The sequence below is a fragment of the Cyprinus carpio genome, chromosome B9 (genome assembly GCF_018340385.1).
Source record: "Cyprinus carpio isolate SPL01 chromosome B9, ASM1834038v1, whole genome shotgun sequence".
In the NCBI taxonomy this organism is placed as follows: Eukaryota; Metazoa; Chordata; class Actinopteri; order Cypriniformes; family Cyprinidae; genus Cyprinus; species Cyprinus carpio.
Genome location: NC_056605.1, coordinates 17,425,694 through 17,450,052, shown reverse-complemented (window position 1 = coordinate 17,450,052; position 24,359 = coordinate 17,425,694). Strand labels below are relative to the sequence as shown.

General features: G+C 35.7%; 1 protein-coding gene and 2 pseudogenes across 1 annotated transcript; 2 read left to right on the top strand and 1 right to left on the bottom strand.

The window, feature by feature from the left end:
- Nucleotides 1-7,399: 7,399 nt before the first annotated feature.
- LOC109095952 (tRNA wybutosine-synthesizing protein 5-like) lies at nt 7,400-9,389 on the bottom strand. The gene is made up of 6 exons (XM_042730430.1): nt 9,164-9,389; nt 8,935-9,089; nt 8,681-8,855; nt 8,073-8,243; nt 7,676-7,763; nt 7,400-7,533 (listed from the first exon to the last, which is right to left on the bottom strand). Exons 1-6 carry the CDS (start codon nt 9,242-9,244, stop codon nt 7,400-7,402), a joined length of 804 nt encoding a protein of 267 aa, XP_042586364.1. The 5' UTR covers nt 9,245-9,389.
- A 197-nt stretch (nt 9,390-9,586) lies between these two features.
- LOC109095724 lies at nt 9,587-13,165 on the top strand (annotated as a pseudogene).
- An 843-nt stretch (nt 13,166-14,008) lies between these two features.
- On the top strand, nt 14,009-24,359 carry LOC122138482 (annotated as a pseudogene).

Sequence of the window (24,359 nt, the reverse complement as noted above, 5' to 3'; positions counted from 1 at the left end):
GATAACTGCCACTATTTGCAACAAGTAGTATACAGGTACATAGTAGAAAATCCTGCCATTTTAACAGTGTAAATAGGTATATAGCATATTGCTAAAAATACTGCTTTTTTTCGAACCCTGGTCGATCGCGTCAAAAAGCCAAGGCCACACACTTAACCATCTGGGCCACTGGATCTGATTAATCACAGCCGCTATTAAAGTCTTGACACGCGTTAGAGAGCGGAGTTCCTGCCAATAAGGCAGGTTATTTGCACAAAGTGTAAATAGACACTTCTTGTTTTATTCCATAGTAAGCGCAATTCATACAATACATTTAAACTGAGCCGAACTTTCTACCACAAGTTGTTCTTCAGTTGGTTCTTTCTGTATACATTGATTGACAGAAGATGTCTCATCCAGTCAGTGGTGAGTAATCCCAAACCAATGGCGCTGTCTCAAACTATACCTACCTGGGGGGCTCAAGATGGCAATGTTAACAGTCATGTTTTTATGAGCTGAGACAGAAAATATAGGGTCCACGTAATTTAAGAAGTTTTAAATTGTATGGTTGCTTAGAATCGCTAGAGATTCGTTTGTGAAGGAACTTCATCATTTAACAAACAATTTTTTTTGTCTAACAACATATCACCTTGACGGACAGTGTGAAATGACTCTGTTGAGATGGAGACGGAATCTGCATCTGCGAAAGATAAAAGGTGCATTGATGATCTACATTCTTATGCTTGCAAAGTGGTTGATGGAGGTACTTGTAACACCAATTCCAATAATCCAATTAAATGTCCACCAAAGGAAATCTAAGAATGACGGAGGCTAGTGGAGCTATCTTTGACTGAGATGCAAGAGAACATCATTCGTATTCTACTCGATAAAAATTTGAAATCAAAGAGCTGACCAAATTGACATGGCAGTCAAACAGAACACTCTACAAATCGAGGGACTTAAAAAGTCACTGGATAACTTTTATCAAGACATTGCTGATTTAAAAAGGAGAAGGTATGTCTAAAAACACAGTTCTCAAAAGAAACTTCAAGAATCAGAGCAGAAGATGCTTATCGGTACAACAGGCGATGGAATTTGAGTCTTTACGGAGTTCCAGAGAGATCTGAAGAAGATGTCAAAGCGGTTGTGAAAGAAATATGTAAAGAGATCCTTCCAGAGGCTGAGCGTTTACTTCGGTCACAGACATTGACGTAGTACACAGGGTTGGTAAACTTGAGTGATCACCAGGTTTCTTTCTCGGACGACAAGAGACTTGGTGTGGAGAAATGCGAAAATGAATAAATATCTGGAAAAGAAACATCTATGTGTCACCGGTGGACTCTGTACTTTTGTTTTTTTAAATCTTTTTAATTAGCAGAGACATTAGGGCCTTAATGTGTGGTGGTATTTACTGTGTGCATGAACATTTGCACTCTGAATTGTAGTTGGTCTATTCACCCGTGTGTTGTATCAAATTTGTAGTGGGGTTTGTTGTTGCTATTTATTTTATCTGCCCTATCTTGACTCTTTTTAGACACACCGCTCATGGACAAACCTGGCAACCTGCTTCCCTTTTTTATTACTATGCCCATATTTGGGACTGTGCTTCCTCCCCCTGCTAATGTGATTTTAATCTGTTTTATTAGAACTCGTCACCATGCACCACCTTTTCTGCCCATATTTTGGGCGATACTTCCCTGTCGTTGAGTTACTTTATTAATTGGCCTCTGCATCTTGCTGCTGATTGATTTGAAATAGTGAACTAATTTTTTTTAACTGCTGGCCATGCTTGGTTAAGGAGATAAAAACTGGTTCTCTTTCTTTAGAAGAGGCAGGACGTGGCCTGGTGGTGGTTTGATCTGCTGCCAATTCGTTTTCAAAAGGACTCTCACAGTCGGCAAATGAATTCCCAGGTTCCTAGGCTTCTCTGTGGTTGAACACCGGTTGTACGGCAGTGGGATTTCTTCAACACTCTCTAATGGTGCCTGAGAGGGCTATAATATTTTATTACGACAATGGGAATGTGTGTCCTTCTGTTATCTATGGTGTCGGTGTTCATTGTGGTTGCTTGCTTCTAGTCTTGGCAATATCCATCGTGTGGTTCCAGTGTCTGGTGCTGTCCTGAAGATTGTGGCTATCCTCGAACCATTCGCAATGCTCGGCTAATGTTGCCTGAAGGGACGGTAACTTATATTTATTGCATTGCAGTGTGTGTGTGTGACCTCTGCTATCTGTGATGTTGGTGGTCATTTTTGGTGCTTCTTTTCTAGCCTCGTGGCTGATCATTTTGGGGTGCGGGGCCCAGTGCTGCTGTGAAGACTGCCTTGGTTATGCTGCAATCTCCGTCAACCCTTGCTGTTTGCTGCCTGGAGTACTGTAGCGTTCTCCTGTGGGTGTGATGACTGCTGTGATCCTTTGGACGTGTCCATTCAACTGCTGAGGGAGGACAGCTGTCGCAAACTACCTAGAAGCCTCCAGTCACTGAACCTTGAACTCTTTAAAGGGTTTTAGAGACTTTATCTTAGAGGACTTCTTTACATATTAGTATTTATTAGTTTGTGCTTGTTGGCCCATTAATAGTGTATTTTGTATTTCAACCTTTGGACTGTCTGTTGGGTTTGCTGGTGGCTGGGACCTGTGAGTCAATTATTTGATGTTGGTCACTAGGGTGACATGTTTTTCAAAAGAGGATTGACACTGCCGATAAAGAAGCATGCACCAAGTTATGGCCTCTTGTTGAAAAGGCATGCAAAGGAAAGCAAGCATACTTTGTGGGTAACAAGGCATACATCGATAAGAAAAAGGTGCGAGTTACTGTTACATTAATTAAATCTTCATTTAGAAAAAACCTTATCCTTTGAATAAACAGAAAAAAAAAAAAAATAAAAAAAAAGAAAAAAAAACTTATGTTAGAATTACAAGGTGCTGTACTTGGGGGGGAAAAAAAGTGTTATACTAATATTCAGATTCAAGTGAAAGAAAAACTGTTTACAGGTTGTTACATTGTTTATACACTGCAGAACGTTAAGTATAAGATATGCAACTAGCAATACTCAAAGACCCTTGTCTAATAATTTAGTTTAAAAGAGGACAAGTGTAAAATGTCTATTTCAGTTTTCTCAATGCCAGAGATTTACGTAATGTTTTGAAAAGGAAATCTTTATTTTGATTTTGTAAAGGAAAAGGAGGTGTTGCATTTTTATTTTGTGCAAGAAAACGCATATGCCTGTGAAGAAGTCAAGGGGAAAGGACCATATGGATTTTTTAACATTGCACTAAATCTGCAGGGGTCTCTATATTTTAAAGGAAAACTTCAAAGGTCATGTCCCTATGAAATTTGATAATTGGGGTTAAAAAAATGATAAATGTACATGTTAACACTGAATCACAACTTATTCACTCTTGTGAATTCATATGCCACCAATAATAGACAAATTTAACTGAGTTAAATTTTTTTTTTTTTTTTTTTTTTTTTACAAATATTGAAACTAAATTGAAACAAATTAAGAATAAATTTCCCCTGGCGAATATTGTATGGGGAAGTGATTTTAATAGTGTATTTGATGAAGATTTAGGTCGCGATGGCCACTCAAGAAGCAATGAACTCCAAGTGAAATATAAATGTAATGGTGGTCACCATTTGAGTTTTAGTGATATCTGGCGTCTATCAAAAAGTATACATAAAGATTATTCTATAAACAAACACGTAATTATAAACAATCACAAAATCACATTTTACTAATAAAACATGACCCCAAACTGTGTGTACACTCTCAGTTTAAAACTGTCAGTTTTAACAGACAATAAGGGTACATCAATCTTTATTAATGTACATGGTCCAGTCTGAATCAAAATTCAAAAGAGGTTATTGGAAATTGAATAAAAAGTTATTAGATGATCATAATTTTAAAATAATGAGTTCAAAGATAATTGACAAACACTGGACTCAGGCTAAAATAATGAATGTTTAAGGACAACATTGGGAGATATTAAAATATTAAATTAGGAACTTAGCTATTTCAATGAGGAAATCCATAAATTCAATTAAAAGACAAAAAGAATTACAAGAACAACTGGATAACATTTACGAAGAAAAAGCAGCAGGGGTTGCCATTTATCAGATCAAGATATAAAATGGTTGGAAACAGGGGGGAAAAAACCACTAAAATTTATTTTTATTTGGAAAAAAACGGAATGGTGAAGTGACTTCTTTAAGTAAATTGTCAATTAATAATACAGTTATAAGAGGATAAAAAAAAGATTTCACAGTTTGTTGCTCAGTTTTTATAAAGATTAATATACTTCTTAATTAGTATCTCCTGATTTGAATAACTTTCTAAATAGTGTCAAAGATAAAGCCAAAGTTATTGATGGTGATTTCAAGTTGTTTTGTGATGATGACTTAAAAATGGGAGGAAGTTATAGAATGTATTGGTAACCTTAAAGATAATTGTTCTCCAGGTAATGATGGGCTTGTTAGTAAATTTAAAATCTTAAAATCTTACGAGACAAAGTTAGCTCCTTTTTGTTAGCAGTGTTTCATAGAATCCATTGAAAAAGGGGCATTACCCGCATCTTTAAGACAAGATGGTTATTACATTAACTCCCAAAGCGCTACCAACCAAAAATAATTCTTTATTTAGAGAATTGGAGACCAATTAGTCTATTAAATAATGATGCCAAATTATTTGCTCTAATTTTTGCCAAAAAGGACTGAAACAAGCGATTAAAAAGTATCATAGATAGAGGAGAAGAGAAAAAAACGTATCATAGATGAGGAACAGACTAGATTTATTCAAGGAAGACACATTAGTAATATATTAGATTGATGTCTAGATATGGTTATAGTAGACTACAATGAATATATTTAGATGATAGTTTTATTTTGCTTATGATTTTCACAAAGGCAGTTGATACCATAGAACACGTTTTTTTTTTATTCAGAGCAATTGAATTTTTTGGGCTTTGGCAGTTATTTTGAAAAAATGCTATCAAAACCTTATACAAAGGAATGTACCAGTTCTGTAAAATTAGCAAGGGGGACTTCTGGCAGATTATAATATCGAGTTATGAGGAATAATACAAGTGTGTGTGTTAAACCTAAGGAATTTGCAGTTGTAATGGATGCGATCCCTCAAAACGTTTTGTTCCTTCTCAGAAATGCATCACAGGAGAAAGATTTGGAATTTTGAAGAGATCAAGAGTAAAATATTTATTGGTAATACAAATTATTATACAAAATAGAGTCTTTAAAACTATATCTAGGAATATATTACTTAATAACATTGTTATCCTCCAGCTCGCTTTTTCTGGTCTTCTGTATTTGGAGATGTGAACCTGGTGGTAAATCTTGGCGAAATCAGTAGACAATTCTATATTAATAATAAAGTAAAAAGAGGTTTCTTTTTAAAAATAATGCATATAATATATCCAGTTAAACGTGCTGGACGCTTTTTAAATTAGAAAAATGGATTACTCTTGTGAGTTTCTGTAAAAGGTGAAAAGGAAACTTTTTCATTTATTTTTCATTGTATACAGCACAATGGATTTGAGGATTGATGTGGAGTTTTTTATTAAGAAAATATTGGACATTTCTTTGCAGTTGATAATATAATAATAATAATATAATTCAGTGATCATGGATTTGACAAAGATAAAGCATATTTCATACAATTGTTAATTTTAATGGGGAAGTTTCATATTCATAAAATGAAGTGGTCAGGCTCCAAACCAAACTTTTCTCATTTTCTAAACGATTTCAAGCTGTATTGTAAGATTCTATGTGACTGCACAAGCAAAAAAGCTATTCGAACTCATAATATTGTAAACAGGTATGCTATTGTATAAAGTGACGCCCCAAAAAATATTTTTTTTATTTATTTTGTTATTGTCCTCTGGCAGGGGTTTCAATGTTGTTCATCTTTTTCTATTTTTCCTTTACATTTTAATGTTTCTTGTTGTATTGTTTTGATGTATGGCATAATAAAAAAAAACTATACCTACCTCTTCCGGTTTGTCTGAAGTGTATTCTAGAGAGCATGGTTAACTTACCATCAGCTAAACCCTGAACTTTTGGTTGATTAACCCTAAACATTGCTTACTCAAGGTATGTGGTTCCAAAAACGTGTCCAGGAGTAACTCACGAGTATGTTCCTGGTTCAGAGCAGTTAAATATGACAGGAGTTTGTGAGGGAACTGCAGGGGATTCACACGTTAATGAAAACCTAATAATTGATGAAATCACAAGAATGTAAAATTAAAATAAATAAATAATTTTAAAATAAAATCAAATAAAAAAACACTTAATAAAAACCTTTTATTAATTTACCTGTATGTCACGTGACAATTAACCCACATCAGAGAACTATGGACAATATGTGTTATTAAAATTATTCACATATTATCTTTAAATCTTAGGGCGCATTACAAGTAAACATTTTAGGTTTTGGTTGACCAAACAATTTTGGCAACCTTTATTCTAAAGCACTGTATAATTTTAGTCCCATTTTCAGATGTTTTCAGTGTGTTACAAGTTGTACAGACAAAAAGAAAGACATTTTTTTTTTTTTTTTTTTTGAAAAAACTGGTCCAATTTTAAGGTGTCCTTTTTAAAGTGTAATTATAGATTCAAGTATTGAGTAACATTAATTAACTACATGTACTTACTATATGGTTAGGGATAGGATTACGGTTTGGCTTAGGGTTACTTGCAAGTAATTATGCATAATTAATTGTTATTATAATAGGTATATGTAACGTGCAACAAGGACACCTTAAAATAAGTATTACCAACAATTGTTACAGAAAGCCTAATTTTGTCAGAACTGTGTCCTACTAGTTAATGCACATGCTCCAGAACTGTTGATTTGAGACCATGTTTTAAACCAGCAGTGTATTAATATACTTAATAATAATAAAAATTTGGAAAGAAACTAAAATGTCTTTATTGTCATTCTCAAACTCTATAGCTCCATATCATTAGGGTGAGAGAACTATGCTGTGTCTAAATTTTCCTGTGATGCCTCCATAGTTTGCCTAAGGTAGGCTCGACTTTGAATCCGCAGCACCATGCGACGAGCATAGAAATCCTGATAATCAGGTGGCAGTTCTTCCAAGATGCCTAAAGTCCTCTCTAGTGACTGCAGGGCTCGAGAGGCTGCTACTGGGTCTTTGTTTCCATACGGATCTTTCTTATCATAACTTTCAGGTGGTAGATGTCTCCAGAACACGTTGACACCAACTCCAAACTGGAGAGCCAGGGTATTGTGAAACCAAAGTGCCGAGGAGATACAAACAAAAGTAGTTTTTTTCTGAATGCAATTCATCACTACTTCAGAATAAGAGCACACTTAGATGTATGTGAGGTTCACAATGTTAAGAGTATAGAATTCTATAATGGTGCATAACTAGTTGAGCGGGTTTAAGAATAGAATACCAGGAACAGATCAAGCAGGTCTCCTGGTTCCAGAATACACTCATAGCGACTTGCTTTCACAAACTCAGGATAAAGCTGCAGATCAGTTGTGTCAATGTCCAAAACTTCAGACTTGTCCCCTAAAAAATAGTGCCACAATTAAAGTTACAGTGAATTAGCACAAATAACATTCAGATGAAACGTTACACAGTTTTTTTACTATTATGTATGTGTACTAATATATGTAATGCATATATTGACAGTCATTTTGTAAAGTACTACCTGTGAGGTAGAGATAAAGGGCATCTTTGGGGCTGTACAGAACCACACGCTTTCTTCCTGTAACTTGAGCCAGAAGGTTGTCCATTACCTGATGGTAAACAATAAAAAAATCTCAGTGACCCCAAACTTCTGAATGGCAGTGTAGATTTCAGCCCAAAAAGTGACAGATGTTATTCATTCAAGATGTTAATAGAAGTATGATGCTAGTTGTGGTATGGGTAAATTGATCAATGATGAGAGAGTAAATAAAAACCACTGTTAACAAGATTGGATATGTATACTTAGTGTGAAGAGATATTGCAAAAAACAAAGACATTCAAGTGAGCAACATTTCATTAGCTTTTCTGCAAAAAACAAAAAAATTGACCAGCGTCCCCTATAGACATCGAGAACTCACATCGTAGTGTGTCCACAGCTGCAGACCAGGGGAACTGATGCGAAAGACACTGGAGAAAAACTGCTCTGGCTCAAAGAACTGGGGTATATGGAAATCCTCTGCCAGCTCAGGGAACTGCTTCCTTAAATCAGCTGGTTCCTTAAAGGGGAAGGAATCAATGATAATATATGTAAAAAATATATTACAGGCATTTTACAGTGAATATGCTGCCACATTGCAGCCTATATTCAAATTAAACTCTACAGTCCAAAACAGGCACGATATTCATTAACAAGAGAAATTTAAGCTACCTTACGAAACCATTTGTCAAATATAATGTTATAATCAAAAGGATCAAAAAATGAAGAATCAAAAATATTTCAGCAGTTTTCAACCTGTGGGTCATAGTAGGAGGCCCATTAATTATTTAATATTATATAATATAGATATATATATATATATATATATATATATATATTTATTGTTAATATAGGCTATGCAAAAGTATAGTCCAGTGGTTCCCAACCTTTTCCAACTCGTGACCCACACAACCAAACACATGTTTTCTGCTGCCTACTTATGTGTTTAGCTGCCTAAAATGTGCAGCTAAACTTATCCGTACTAATTTAGCATAAATGGCACAAACCATTTGTCAAATATAATGTTATAATCAAAAGGATCAAAAAATGAAGAATCAAAAAATACTTTAAAATGTACTTTTTAAGGTAACTAACCTCACTAACGAAGAAATCTGAGTGCTTTGCCTCTGCGGCTCTCTGAATGAACTTGTCAAATGGCAGAGTCCTGAAATACAGAATTATGTCATGCTTCCAGTTTTGTGTTGGGTTCAAAGTATAAAGGATTCGTGTTAAGTCTCACACACCTGTACACAAAGTTCTTGTGCAGAAAGTCCATCCTGGGCTCTGGGGACACATGCACTTTGACCTCGCGGTCTCCCCCCTTCTGCGCGAGATAACTCACCGTCCACGCGCGCACACAGGGCCCCAGGGGCACGCGCTTCAGAACCGCTGGTCTACGCTAAACAAGACACGTGTGATTCATTGACCACAACAATGCAATAATGGCTGTTTAATATATAATACACGAGTTACCAGTGGATATATATCCCTCAAGAAAGTCTCTCTGTCCACATCTGTGTACACGGGCACTTCCAGCTTTTCCTGACAATCCATTTCTGACAGTTTAAAGTTTACTCTCCATTCGCTGCTGTATGCGCCATTCCGCCTTCCTTAGAATATAATGGTGATAGGAAGTCCGACTCGTTTTTCGAGTCGACTCTTTTAAACAGTTTGTTTCAAATAACCGAATTAAAGGCCGTGTCTCTATGCTCTGAACTAAATCATCTAAATAACCCTCATATAAATATATTGTTGTTTATTACATTTTAGGAAATGTTTTAATCATGGATTAAAATGAGTAGGTAAATTGTTGACCCGAAAATTCCTCAGACCAATTCAGTCAATTGATTCATTTAAGTGAACCGACTCATTCGTGAACAAATGAGACTTAGCTACGTCTTTAACGTATTCTTTTCACAAACAACACACATAGTATATATTTAATTAAGAATTTAAATAAATAGTGAGTCTGCTTTGTCTGAAAAATACTGATGTAGTGTTAAAATCTGTTATATATCTATATCTATGAATGTGGAACTGTTTTCTCTTTAGGATGTTGTCAGTCGGATTTCTATAACAGATGGGCCGCTGAGGATGATGGGAGAAAGATGGCGCTGCCCTTACTGAGGTGCTGCAGCTGTAACAGGCCCGTTTAGATTCTGATCCGGTACTTTACATCGAAGTCGTTTTTAGCGAATCGGTCCAGACGACTCGCCCCCGTGTCGTCTTCAGTGTGTGATGCTCGCCAGTACAGCTCTGAGCGCGGGAGACACGAACAGAACCAGAAGCTTGTGGTTATTGGGATCCCGAACCCCTTCATCTGGTTCCGAACCCGCATCTACCTCTTCCTCATCCGAACTTACTTCGACAAAGAGTTCAGCATCGAGGAGTTCACGGAAGGAGCCAAACACGTGAGTGTCAACACCTGACAAAGCGTCATGTGATAGAAAATAAGCTACATAATGTCAGGTATGACAGTGCCTGTGCTATAATAGTGATGGACAAATTTTAATGCCTTAATTTTATAATTGTATTTTTTTTTTTTTTGTCTTTTAGGCATTTTTAAATTTGGTTGAATGTGAATGAACATTGTTGTTGCATTTATTTATTTATTTATTTGTTGTGAGGATATGGGTCAATTATAAAATTATACAATTTTAAAGTCTCACGTCTTTTATAAACTTTTATTATTATTATTATTATTATTATTATTTATTGGCTGATAATGGACATTTTAATATGCTTGCTTCTGGTTGTAGCCTACAGTACCAGTCAAAAGTTTTTGAACAGTAAGATTTTTATGTTTTTTAAAGCATTTATTTGGTCCAAAATACTGCAAAAGCAGTCATACTGAGAAACACTTTTACTCTTTAAAATAACTGCTCCTTATTTGAATATATTTTAAAATGTAATTAATTCCTGTGATCAAGGCTAAATTTGTGTCACATGATCCTATTTCCAACCAATAACCAACATCAAAAACCAAACAATAAAAAATTAAATATTATTAATAATATCAATATTCAAAAATACATCACTAGCACCTACCTTTTATGAACAAAAAGACATAAAGATCAGCCTTTATCTGAAATAAAAATATTTTGTAACATTATAAATTATACCACTCAAAAGCTTAGAGGCAGTGTATGTGTGTGTGTGTGTATATATATATACATTTTTATATTTATACAAGGATGCTTTAAATTTTATTTATTTTATTTTTTTTTGGGGGGGGGGTGAAATTATAGAAATTAACACTTTTATTTAGCAAGGATGCTTTAAATTGATCAAAAGTGATGATAAAGACATTTATAATGTAACAAAAAATTTCTATTTCAAATAAATGCTGTTCTTCTGAACTTTCTATTCATCAAAGAAACCTGAAAAAATTCTACTTAGCTGTTTTCAACATAATAATAGTACTAAATGGGTTTTTTTGAGCTGCAAATCAGCATATTAGGATGATATTTGAAAGATCATGTGACACTGGAGACTAGAGTAATGAAAAAATGAAATCACAGGAACACATTACATTTTAAAATATATTTAAATAGAAAACAGTTATTTTGAATAGTAAAAATATTTCAAAGTTCTATTGTTTTTGCTGTACTTTGGATCAAATAAATGCAGGCTTGGTGAGCAGAAGAGACTTAAAAAAAATAAAAATAAAGTCTTACTGTTCAAAATCTTTTGAGTGGTATATGTAGGCTAAACTGTGTACAATAGAGTTGTGTAGTGTATAGTGGTGTGTATGTTTTAGCAAGTAAAGAGACCAGATAAACTTTGTCAAACTTAACCAGTGTAGTTTTGAGTTACATGATCTCAGAGATATTAAGCAGAGTTTTTAAAATTCTCCTTTTACTCTCAGGCTTTCTCACACGTATCAAGATTGCTGTCTCAGTGCAAGTTCGAGGCTCTTGAGGGATTAGTAGCTAAAGATGTAAGTACGATACCAAGATACCAATCACTTTTAGATTATATTATTAATATTATTTACCTGTTTAAGATTATCGATTTCATTTACAGTAATTAATCTAGTATTCCCTCCCTTAGCTAATAGGGAAACTTGAGGGAAAATGCGCTCAATTGCCTTTGATCCACCAGAGGGCGCTGTCCGCTGAGTCCGATGAGATCATGTACACAACAACAGGAGATGTGGGCATTTACTATGATAGTATGAGACCCTAGCTGTGAGTCCCTCGAAGTAATCACCAGATCAGGGTTTTTTAGACCAAATATTCGCACGCAATATACGCCCAGGTAATATGTTCATAATTATTGTTTGTGGTGCGCGTTAATTTAGGAAATATATGAAAATCTGCAGTGAAATAAGCTCTAATTATCCTTTTTCCCAAATCGCCCCAGAATATGTTTAATTTTGTTATGCATAGCCAAATTTTTAATGCGTTCAGTAAGTTACTGTAAAAAAAAAAAAAAAAAAAAAAAATTGTATAACGTAGACCATAAATTAATATCCATGCGAAAAATAATTGCAGTGTTATCCCATTGCTTTCAGGAAGGAAGTATGTAAGTATTTTGATGCGTTTTTGGTACTTGACGAGTGCCAGACTTCCTGATGAGAGTATGGAGGGAGCAAGAATATTCCAGGTTGCCGTTGGTGGAGAGGGAGAGAGACCAGAGACCAAGAGATTGCTGACAGCTAATTATGAGTGAGTATTGTGATGAAACACATCAAAACCAAACATATAAATACAGTCAAACCAAAGTTTATTCATACACCTTCAACATTTCTCACACTATCACAGTTTATTCGCTGTAGTTTAGAAAATGGTAATAAAATATTCAGCTTGATAATGTCAGATAACTTTGATAGAATGGTATGTAATGAATTAGGTTGAACACAATTAGATAATAATACCAATTTAGGTATCAGCCAATTACCCAATGGTCCCAAATTTTTAGCAATTTTATGGTAGAAGTCCACTGTATGAAGAATACTATATTGTCCTGCACCCACTAGTAAAAAAAAATATATCAAAAATTATATCTACACAGTTTACTTTATTTTGCTATGCTTGCTTACATAAATGAACTATATTGTCCTGCACCCACTAGTAAAAAAAAATATATCAAAAATTATATCTGGTGTCTTAATAATTTTTGGTTTGACTGTATATAGATTCTTATATTTTAATTACAGTTTAAATTAACTATACATATTATGAATAATAGAAAACTACAATTTTAATACCTTGAGTTAATGTCATAGAAATATCAGTATTATGTTATAACTGTAGTAAATGATAATATAAAGATCATTCTAACATTTATGCCTGTCTTGTTTTCCTGTTTTGGCAGATTTCAAAGGGAGTTTACCCGAGGTGTGACTCCAGATTGGATCATCACGAGAATAGAGCACTCAAAACTTCTCGACTAAGTTTGATGGGAGAGTTTTTTTCATGATTTTTTTATTGCTCATCATGCCAAAACATGTAGGCTCAATTCACTAACCTTCACAGGAAAAAATGGGCAATATAATTTTAAAAATGTATGATGAATTTTGGGGTGAATATTAAATCAAAAAATTTAGCAGTAAAGATACATAGACAAACTCTAGCATAATATCAAAAAAACCCACAGAATGAATAATACTTTGAAAGACTCTCACAGAATGATGAACTGACCAGTAAGTTCTGTAACGGTTTCAAAACTTCCATGTTATGTAAAACGTTTTAGTGCTAAAAACAAAATAATGTAATAAAATATCATAATTAATAAAATATTGTTTATTTAACTTGCTTTAGAATATTATAATTGGTTAGTAATTCTTATGGTATCTACTTATTTTGTGATGTTGCATAATGTACAGAAAATACATTTGGAACCAAATATTATTTTTCTATCACTTTTCTTTTTTTTTTACATGCTTTTTTTTCATTGAACATAAAATGCTGTACCTTTTAATGCTTAATAACATAAACCCATGCTTGTGTTTCTATAAAAGTGCACACCAGACTTTCTGAAATATGCTCTGGTCAGTCTCAGACACCTTCAAACTTTATCAATTATAGCTCTGTAGCAAAAATTAAAAAAATACTATACTACTATACTATAAAATACTATACTATGCTGCTATACTGTGTTCTGTAATTTTCTAATTGCAATGCTTTATAGTTAAAAGGTTTTATAGCAAACCAACTAAATCCAGAAACAAAAATCACCAATGCTTTTACTGTTCATTGCTCATGTTAGTTAAAAGAACTTACAAAAATATCCAGTGAAATTGTGATAGAAAAACCAATGTGATTTTTAATATTACTATGTTTATATCCATTATAGTCAGACATATAATGGTAATAATATGAAAGCGCACTGCATAATAAGAATTCCTGATATCTGATGTGTAATTATGCACGATGCAGGCACTACGTTCCCTTGATTTTCTAGATGACACGACGGACAAGGTCCCCTTTATTGATGCGTTTCTGCGTTTTATACAGAGGAGAAATACTCCACGATGATCTCACCGTTCTCCTGCCATCCCGCCCACTGTCGACTGCGATTGGCTAAAGCCAGAACCTGTTCTCCCTCTCCATTGGCTACTCTCCTGTCTGCGTCGTGACATCATGCCAGGGGCTGCGTGACAGATCCTTAGGAGGTTTCCTATAGGTTTAAACAGGCAGTGTGGGTTTACAACGAGGAAAGCGGAGCCACGATTACAATGAATTTATAAATAAAATCAAACAAGTCTTGTAGAGACATGAGACTCGCTGTATACGCGTTTTGCTGCTTTGCTCTCGGGCTTTTGCTCGTGGGTTTGCGGGAATTATTGTTTGGTTTCGGGGAGAACCGATGCAGCATGACATACATGTTCGAGTACCCAGAATACCGAGTGAGTATCACTGCAAACACAGTCTGGCGATTCTTCACACGTTTGCTTTGCAATTCACAAAATGCATAATTTCTTCTAATTAGAGCAATATTACTAGCTCACAATTCACTGACAGGCCATGCATCAGTTCCTCATACCTTTCATTCTACCTGTTGTTTTGGCAACAACTAACATTCCTTATCAGCAACATCAGTCATTATACAATATTAAATATTTCAGTAGGCAAAAGCTTTTTAACCCTCTGGTATCCACCACTTAGGGGTCACATCTGGGTTTTTAATATTTATATTGTAATGGATTTATGGTAAAAGACCATATCATTTATTTTTTCTATATGAAATATAAAAAATATTAGGGGAAATATGTCATCATTTAGTGAAGTGTTTAAGTTAAAAATAGAGGTATTTAAAAACCAAAAGAAAATCATATGTATTACCTAGTTGCTTATCAAAAAGAAGCTCTACCTACCATACATTCAAACCTGCACTGCAACCTGAACATGCTTTTACAGTGCCGATTGTTTCAAGAATCCTGTTCTTCAACTTGATTTGCTTATGAACTTGGATTCTCTTCACCTGTGTGTTTGCAGCGTGTGCAGCTTCCGAAGCGTGTCGCGCGCCAGTACCCATCATACGGGCTGTATCTGTATGGAGAGAGCGCATATGCTCAGGAGACCAGAGGACTCAAGCTCACCGGCGCTCCTGTGCTCTTCTTGCCTGGGAATGCGGGCAGCTACAAGCAAGGTGAGATGGAACTGGCTTTTCTTCATTATTTCATTCTTTTTCTTTAAGGTGGATTTTGACTGTTGGGTGAAAAAAGAACTTGTTTTTTTGCTCAATCAATCTTGATTCTCCTACTGACTTTTTTTCCCAGTACTTATGAAACATTCAGGTTGTTGATTACAAACAGAGAAAGACAGAGGTGAGAGCTCACACAGAGTTGTTGTTCTACTCTCTCTTGCAGCTCGTTCTCTGGGTTCAGTGGCGTTGAGGAAGGCTGAGAACCTGGACAGGCCAATCCATATGAACGTGTTCACCATCGACTTCAACGAGGAGTTGGTGGCCCTGTATGGGGGCAGTTTGCGCAGACAGACTCAATTTCTACATGAAAGCATCAAAGCCATCTTGCGCCTTTACAAGGTCAGAAGTCAAGGGCATCTTTTTTTCCTTTTCCATCCCTTTTGTTAGAATTACAGATCACAAGATTAGTTGTCTACACTTTTGTTTATAGTATACACACTTGGTTCACTTGGAACACTAACAGTGATGATTGAATTTATGGACAAGTATTAGTTTTGAGTTGATAGCACACAAAATATAGGCCTGTGTGTTTATATTTCTTCAAGGTTAAATATACTACAAAACTATTGCACAGATTTTCAGTCTGGAGAATTGCATAGTCAGAGCCAGTCTGCAGATTTTGGGCAGTCAGAGATCGCAGATATCACAGAGCATTCTTCAATATTTCAGCACATCTTATACATACATACATATGTGATCTGAATAACTTTCCCTTCAAGGTGGGTTTTAACTTACTCCCCGACTAATGCAACTTTCAGATTTTTCATTGCAGATGGAGAAAGAGATACTGTGGAAGCTCATTGCAACACACAGACAATGCTGAAATCCTGAAGCTTAACATAAGATTATTGCATTAGCAACACCAGGGTCATGGGCAAAGAACGGATAAAATATTTAACGTTGAAAGAAATATGAGTTGTAGACTTCTATGCAACGCTAAATACATAAATATAAATGTAAAATCACATAATTTATGATGGGTACAGACTCAGATTTTTAGCTTCAGGCTAAAACATGTTTTATACTTTGAGCCGATTTTAGAATGCATATTATTCTCATTTGTCATGCGTCTCCTAGCAACAAGGCGCATGTTTCTGCATGTGTTGTGCTAAAACAGTGTTAAAGTCTGGTTGTGTTTTGATCTTCTGCCATCTTTGTTGATGTATGATGGCAGTTTTTTCTGTAACCATTCACAAAGTCAGCAAATGTATGATGCCTGTTGTTTCAAAATCGGTTTTAGATTTTAAAAGTCATGTGGTGTATTCTCCAGCCTTTCAGTCACTTAGTTACTGAACCTCATTGCTATTAGTAGGTCATCTAAATTCACACCAGTGATTTTCTCTTCTACATTCCCGTGGCTGCAGGACCGTCCAGACCCTCCCACGAGTGTGGTTCTGGTGGGTCATTCCATGGGTGGAGTGGTGGCAAGAGCATTGTTCACCCTGGCACGTTTCAACCCACGCCTGGTCAGCCTCATCATCACCCAGGCCTCACCCCACCAGGCACCTGTCCTGTCCCTGGACCCTTATATACTGGGTAGGAAAAAACCTACAGACCGACATAAATATGTAAAGATGATTTGTTTGAGATTTTTGAAGGTGCACTACAGTTCAAAAGTTGCTTTTTTATTTTGAAAACAAATTGCTAATTTTGTTTCACAAGGATGCAATAAATAGATTAAATGTAACAGTAAAGACAATTATGTTACAAAAAATCTATAAAAAAAAAAAAAAATTGCTGAACTTTTAATTCATCCAAAAATCCTGAAAAAAATGTGTTTTTAAGCAGCACAATTTTTTCCCAAACTGGTATTACAAAATTGGCAAACTGATAATAACTAATCATCTTACAATATTACTTTTTTTTAACTGTATTTTTGCTCACATGCATACATGTAGTTATGGTGAGCTTAAGAGACTTCTTTCAAAAATGAAAAAGTAAATACTTTTTTAACAATAGTTTATTCTGAAGGTGTAAACTTGTGTATTTGTATATCACACTTTCTCAGGAGTTTTTTGGTACACTAACATCTGAATTGTGTGTCTGTGGTAGAGTTTTACTCTACAGTCAGGCATCGCTGGGCCACAAATGCTGAAGACCTTCGAAATGTAACCGTTCTCTCTGTGGGTGGTGGTTACCTTGACTTCCAGGTGCGCTCTGGTTTGACAGCACTGTCCTGCCCCATCGATGACCTCAGTAAGATGTCAGTAGTGGTAGGTCTACTAGCCATTAAAGTTTCAAGTTGAAATATTTAACTAAAGATAAGCAGAACTTGATTCGTTTTAAATGTGCTTACCTTGGTACATCTGTGTTTTGTCAATTGGTTTTAGGCGACTGCAGTTCCCCGAACCTGGGTTTCCACTGATCACATTTCCATCGTTTGGTATGTTTTTGTATCCTAGCATGGTTTCATGAAAATGGAGAGAGAATTAAAACTGATGGTTAATTATTTTGCTCTTAAGCCTCTTAACTTCCTAATAGCTAATGAATTTCATTCTTTATAATGTGAAATCCTCTATACGTTAAGGTGCAAGGAGCTGGTTCTGGCCACAGTCCGGGCGTTCTTCGACCTTATTGAACCTGAAACAGGGCAGGTGAGTCATGTCCTAATACAGTGTGAGTGTGTGTTTAAGGTGTTTTATTGACTCGTGTTTCTCTTTAGTTCACCGAGATTCCTGAGAAGCGAATGTCAGTGCTGAACTATCACTTCTTTAGACATCCAGTGCTGCAGCCTGGAGGAGCACAGGATGCCCCTGTCACTTTCTCAGGTCTGTGTTTGTGTGCACATGTATATTTATAGGCTTATTAGTTTTCATCACAGCTGGAAGATAATATCTCCTTTTCCTGCTATTTATATCCAAATCTGTTCATCCATCCTTCCAGCTCCTCCTGAGGCGTGGAAGGAGGTCAACACACTCCGTCTGTTCTACAGTGCCCCCAAGGTGACAATATGTTTCATCATCTCAGGCAAAATTATGCCAGCAGCATCTCTCTGAACGTTGCACTAATGTAAACCAACTCTTGGCAGGAAGCTCAGGTCATGTACTTCCTGTTTGCCCTCTCCAGTCGAAGGAAAGCCTACAGTCATTTCCACTGCCGCAGTAATAATATGGTGAGAGAGTCCAACAGCATCACACCCAGAGAACCTTTTTCATTTAAATGTAACATTTCGATTTAAATGTCACTAAACATTTGGTGAAATTAGGTCTGTTTAAGAGCGTGAATTTGTATAAAATTGTGTTATGAGTTTTTCTTACAAGAAAATGTGTTATGAGTTGTGATTTTCTTATATGCTCATTGTGAATGTTCTCAGCAGTTTTTAAGAGCTGTGTGTGTCTGTACGTGTTCAACAGGAAATGACCAGCTGGCTGTATGGCTGCACACAGATGAGTGGCTCAATGTGGTGAGTAAAATAAACCACTTAAATTATTCTCATAATTACCACCAGGCCTGTACAGAATCTGCACTCATAAAGTTAGCACATTTTCATAAATCTGGTGCATTGCACACATGTTGATCCATACATTCATTTGGACTCTTGTTTTATAATGTAAATTGTATAGTATGTGTTATATTATTTGCTTTGTAAATTGCTTTCTTATCTATTTTTCCCCATTACCCAGTGTTCAGGCAGTAGATCTCTCATCTCTGACAGAACTTCTTCCAGCCTATAAGGTCATTCTAGTTTATTCAGTAGCACATTATATAGCCACATCTAAAATAAAAATTGTTGTAAAAATTGCCTGTGTTTCTTTACAGGCTGTTACAGTGAAAATCAGCGAACTGTTGTCTGTCTCTCATCTCATTATTGACGGCCTCAAACCCCAGTGGAACTGAGGTTAGAAGTTAACTTACAGTCCACATTATTATGTCCGTAATGAACTCGCATTACAAGACAGACCACATTAGCAGACGTTTCCCTTCTTAAAACATGCATTAGATGATCTGTGTCAGAATAATTTGCGATGAGCTCAATGTTTTAGATGCTTTCTAAAGGCTTGATTGTCTGATTGTAGTTTGTAGTGGAGTGTGAGCTGCAGAGAGAGGAGAGCTTGACTGTCTCAGTGCAGGTGCCTCATGTGCTGTCCTTTGGTGAGCCACTGAACTGCATGCTTGTGTTTGCAGTTTACTTTCAAGGCATTTACCAGATGCTGTCATACAGAGCAGTGCTTTTTAGTTGCCCATTTTGCCTTAACGACAGCTGTATGAGCTATTTTTACACATTGTTAACATAAAATAGACCTGTATAAAACAAGGTAATAATCTTACACTGTCATTCTTTAAAAAAAATAAGTTGTTTTTATTGTATGTGGATGCTTTAACTTTTATGTGACGGTTTATAGGTCTGACTGTTAGTGACATCAGCATTAACTCCTCTGGGCTGCTTCATACACTACAGCTACAAGACTTTCATCAGGTGATCGCTCACAGCATTCCGTTGTTCTGCTCTCCTTCCCTTTGAACCTCAGATTCTCCAGAGAATTTATTCCTCTATTCTTCAGATATCCATTCATAGTAGAAGCTTTTTGTGATGGTACAAATCCCATAATGGTCTTTAGAATAGTTCCTATGGTTGATGTTGTATTCAGTAATCTGTTACACCCTAGTCTTTAATTAAAATAAGACATGTACCCGAAAACATAATAAAAATGAATTTGTTTGTGTCCCTTCAGGTCTATCAAGCTTTCAGAATAACAATCACGAGTCACTGCAAAACCACTAAAGGTATCCAGTTTTTCAGCTTTATCTGCCTGAAATGAAGCGTGATGAATTAAAAGACTGATACTGTGTCTGATACTGTATCTGTGTTGTGTTATACAGACAGACTGCCCAGTGTGTACAGACTGAGGGTACCTTGGTTTCATGAAGACTCCTTTGATAAGGCAAGGTAGAAAGAGTCTTGTGATTAATTAGCCAACTTTCTTCAGCTCTCCTCAGCTCTGTTTTTGTGGCAGAGTACTAATGGTTGTGTTGGTTATGACCAAATTTTTTTTTTTCTCCATCAAAGTATTCCTTCGGTATCTGAAATCTACAGCACGCTGCACACCAGCCGCAGAGACAACGCCTCCAGTGCCCTCCTGCAGCTCCACACTGCCCCAAACTGCCAATACAAGGTAGTTCATCCACATTTGTTGTTTGTAAGGCGAACTTATCAGTTATTGGCAACAAATTTTGTATTTTGTCTTTATAGGTGTCTATTCGGACTTCGTTCCCCAAAGTGCTTGGGCAGGTTTGCTTACATTGTGGTATTTCATTTGGCATGCTGTTAACTTTCAACCTCAGTGTATTCCTCATATTCAAAAGGATTTGTTTTTCTTTAGATTCTGCGTTTCTGTGGTCCAGTTCTGCCTGTCTACTCAGCTGTAGTGCTTCTTCTGATGATCAGGGCTCAGCTGAGCTCCATCAAAAGATCTGGACATCCTGCTGGAATGCAAGAGGGCATGAGTCAATCCTTACAGCTCCACAAAACTAGAGCTGCCCATCCTCCTGCTGCTGCTGCTGCTCAGGTGAGTCCTGATACAGGAGATTTTGTTCAATTTTGACAATACAAATAAATTGTTGCCTGCAAATTATACAGTTATAAAGTGTTTACAGTATATATAAATTTCCCCCCTATTGCTCTACCATAGGCAGAGCTGGTTTCAGGATGTCTGGTCCTCTCTTGGTCTCCCTGTGGTGGATTCTCTTCCTCTAAACTCTGTGGAGGACCTATCCCAGGATCCAAAGGCCTCTGTGCAGGAATGGCCCCGTATAGTGTCACCACTGCTCTTTGTGCTAGGTTCATCTATTGCATTCTGGGGTAGCACAGTCCTCAGAGTGTTTGTCTGCTTCCTGTCCTTTTTTCTTGCTCCACTGCACAGGTAAAAGTGTTAGTAGTAAGTGCTATTGTATAGATGCTCTAAATAAATAGATGATTTTTGAATTATGTTTTATCTAAATGTAAATGTTTTGATCTAAATCAAACATCAGACAAAAATTAACACTTGTCAGTTGAGTAACACTTGAGTTCAATAATGCATTTTTTGAAGAAAGCAAGGATGCATTAAATTGATCAAAAATTATAGCAAAGACATTTATAATGTTATGAAAGGATTCTATTTCAAATAAATGCTTTTCTTCAAAAACTTGTTCATCAAAAGATCATGAAAAAATGCGTTGCTGTTTTCACCAAACTTTTAAGTAAAACAACTGTTTTTAACATATAATAATAATATTTTTTTCTTGAGCACCAAATTAGCATATTAGAATGATTCCTGAAGGATCATGTGACATTTCAAGACTGAAATAATGGCTGCTGAAAGTTAAGCTTTACTTTAAAAATATATTAAAATTGGAAACAGTGTTTTTAAATTGTATTAATACTGTGATAATATTATAACCACTATTCTGTAATATTATCGGTTTTGCTGTATTTTTGATCAGATAAATGCAGCCTGCTGAGCAAAAGAGACTTTCAAGAGAGATTAGAACATCCTTACTGACCATAAACCTTTAAAAGGAAGTGTGTGAAAACATTCAGTTCACATGCAAATATGTTTTGTGAGGATTATCTTTTTTTTTAAACATGGTCTTTAAATCTTAGATGTTCATTAATAATTTAATATAAATATTAAGTCAATATTTTAACATAAAATGCAGTACAGCATACAGTATTGTACTGTGGTTACAGGACATAAAATTTACATTTTGATCTAAAGTCCTGATGTTGAATTACCAAAAAAAAAAAAGTTATGTGTGTGTGTGTGTGTGTGTGTGTGTGTGTGTGTGTGTGTGTGTGTTATACAACCACCCCAGTGCAGTTAATAGATGACACTGTTAAAGTTTTTTGCCATAGAATTTAGTTAACAACTATGTTTTTTCAGATGTTTTCAGAAATGTTTCCATGTGGTGTGTGTGACTCTGTGTTTGTCTGCAGACCTTCAGTGTCCCGGGATTGTGGCACGCTTCGTCTTCATTCTCAGATTCTCCTGATTATCTTTTTAATTGTGCTGGGAGGGCGTCACATGTGGAGCACTGGCTCTTATGGTCTCCTCTCTTCTCCACCTCTACAGGGTGAGTGATCGGTCCATCCTTCATCAAACCCTTAATACCTACTCCATAAGTCGTGTTAGTGTTGATTAAAGGTGTGCCTAGAGAGGTGCTTTTTTGTCCTTGCATGTGCTGAATGCTTGACTTAAGATATTCCTAGTGACGCTTATAATAAGGCAATCTCAAAAAATCGGAAATTTGGAAAAGTTTTTTTTTTTTTTTTGTAATTTAATCCTAAACTGTAAGTCATAACCATCTGAATTAAAACAAAAACTTTTGAATTATTTCCGTGTGTGTGCAATGAATTAAGAATATAAGAAAGTTTGCTTTTATGAATCAAATTACAAAAAATAAAGACCATTTCCATGATATTCTAATATTTTTAGATGCACCTGTGTTTACTATAATATTTCTCTTTTCTAATTTGAATGTACAGTTTTCTTCATAATGATTTTAATCTCTTGTGATTATTTGTCTTTGTCCAGGTGCTTAGATTACGGATGGCAGAAAGGTCACTGAGCCACATGTTGAACCTGGTATGAATGTCTTATTTTACTTATCGGTTTTTGACTTTCTAATTGGCTTACAATACCTGTAAGTGCATAATATTTTGTTTTTGTTGAACTAGGCGCCCCAGAAAGTTTCACAAAAATCAGAAAATGGTCTCCGTGCCAGTGATGGACAGAGTAAGGTTAAAGAATGTAACGGCAGCCCTTTACTGACAGAATCAGTGCTACAAGATGTCAGAGATGATCTGCAGCTCCACTTTAGTCTGTCCACACTGCTTACTCTTACCATGATGCTTAGCCTCCCTTCCCTTATCCACTGGAGACACAATCTCAGGTAATCGTCATTTAGAGTATAAATTCATTAGATTTATTTTCCTCTGCATTTCTCATGCAAGTTACTAAAGTACTTCAAGCTAGTTCTACAAGAGATCAACTGCCTGAGAGTGAAGAGAAAGTAATCTGCAACCTCTAAGAGTGATTTTAATGTGCACATGTATGTGTCTTGTTCAGATATTGGTTTCATCTGGATCCTGACCCCTGCTGGCATCACGTTGTACCCCCTGCTCATCAGCTCTCGTTCTGCTCATTAACTGTAACACAGATACACTCCTGCGCAGGTTTGTGTGCATTTCTTACAAATGTATTCATGTTATTTATTTTTCATATATTCAAAGTCATATTCATCAGTGTTACTCCTTAGAATGCTTAATATGGTCATATCAAAGAGCTTTTTTTTCATGATGTTGAGATTATGATGTTGCTTAATTATTATTACAATATATAGTAAATATTATATTTAAATACATACAAATTTTGTGGAAAGTTTAGGGTGGGGTAAGATTTTTGTTTTTGTTTTTTGATAAGTCTTTCATGCATTTATTTAATCAAAAAAATACAATGTAAAAACAGCAATATTGTGAAATATTATTGCAATTTAAAATAACGGATGTCTATTTTAAAATGTAATTTATTGCTGTGACTGTGAAGCTGAATTTCCAGCAGCCATGACTCACATGATTCTTCAGAAATCATTCTGATATGCTGATTTGATGCTCAAGAAATATTTTTATCATTGTTGAAAACATTTTTGTTGAAACCGTGATTCTCAGAATTCTTTGATGGATAGAAAATGGAAATAGAAATTTTTTATAACATTTATCTTGCCTTAACTGTATATTTTGATTAATTGAATGCACCCTTGCTGAATAATAAAAGTATTAAAAAAAAAAAATCTTACTGACCCCAAACATTTGAGCAGTAGTGATGCCTGGAATTCTGTTGTCACAAGTTCTAACAGTGCTGTATGTCTGTATTTATACTTATTCCAGCAAACTGATGCTGAATCTGACGCTTCATCTGTTGTTTCCTCCCTCTGTGTGAATGAATGCTTTCTTTTTGTCCGCTGCACATTTACAGAGTCACATATTTCCTGTCAGCAGCTCTGACCCTCTTGGTCTGTTCTTGCTACCTTTGACCTC

Coding starts and splice junctions, on each gene's coding strand:
- LOC109095952 (XM_042730430.1), bottom strand. CDS start 9,244: ATGGATTGTCAGGAAAAGCTGGAAGTGCCCGTGTACACAGATGTGGAC. Junction 9,090..9,163: donor TGAGGGATATATATCCACTG/GTAACTCGTGTA, acceptor TGTCTTGTTTAG/CGTAGACCAGCGGTTCTGAA. Junction 8,244..8,680: donor ATGGTTTGTGCCATTTATGC/TAAATTAGTACG, acceptor AATATATTTTTT/ACATATATTATCATTGATTC.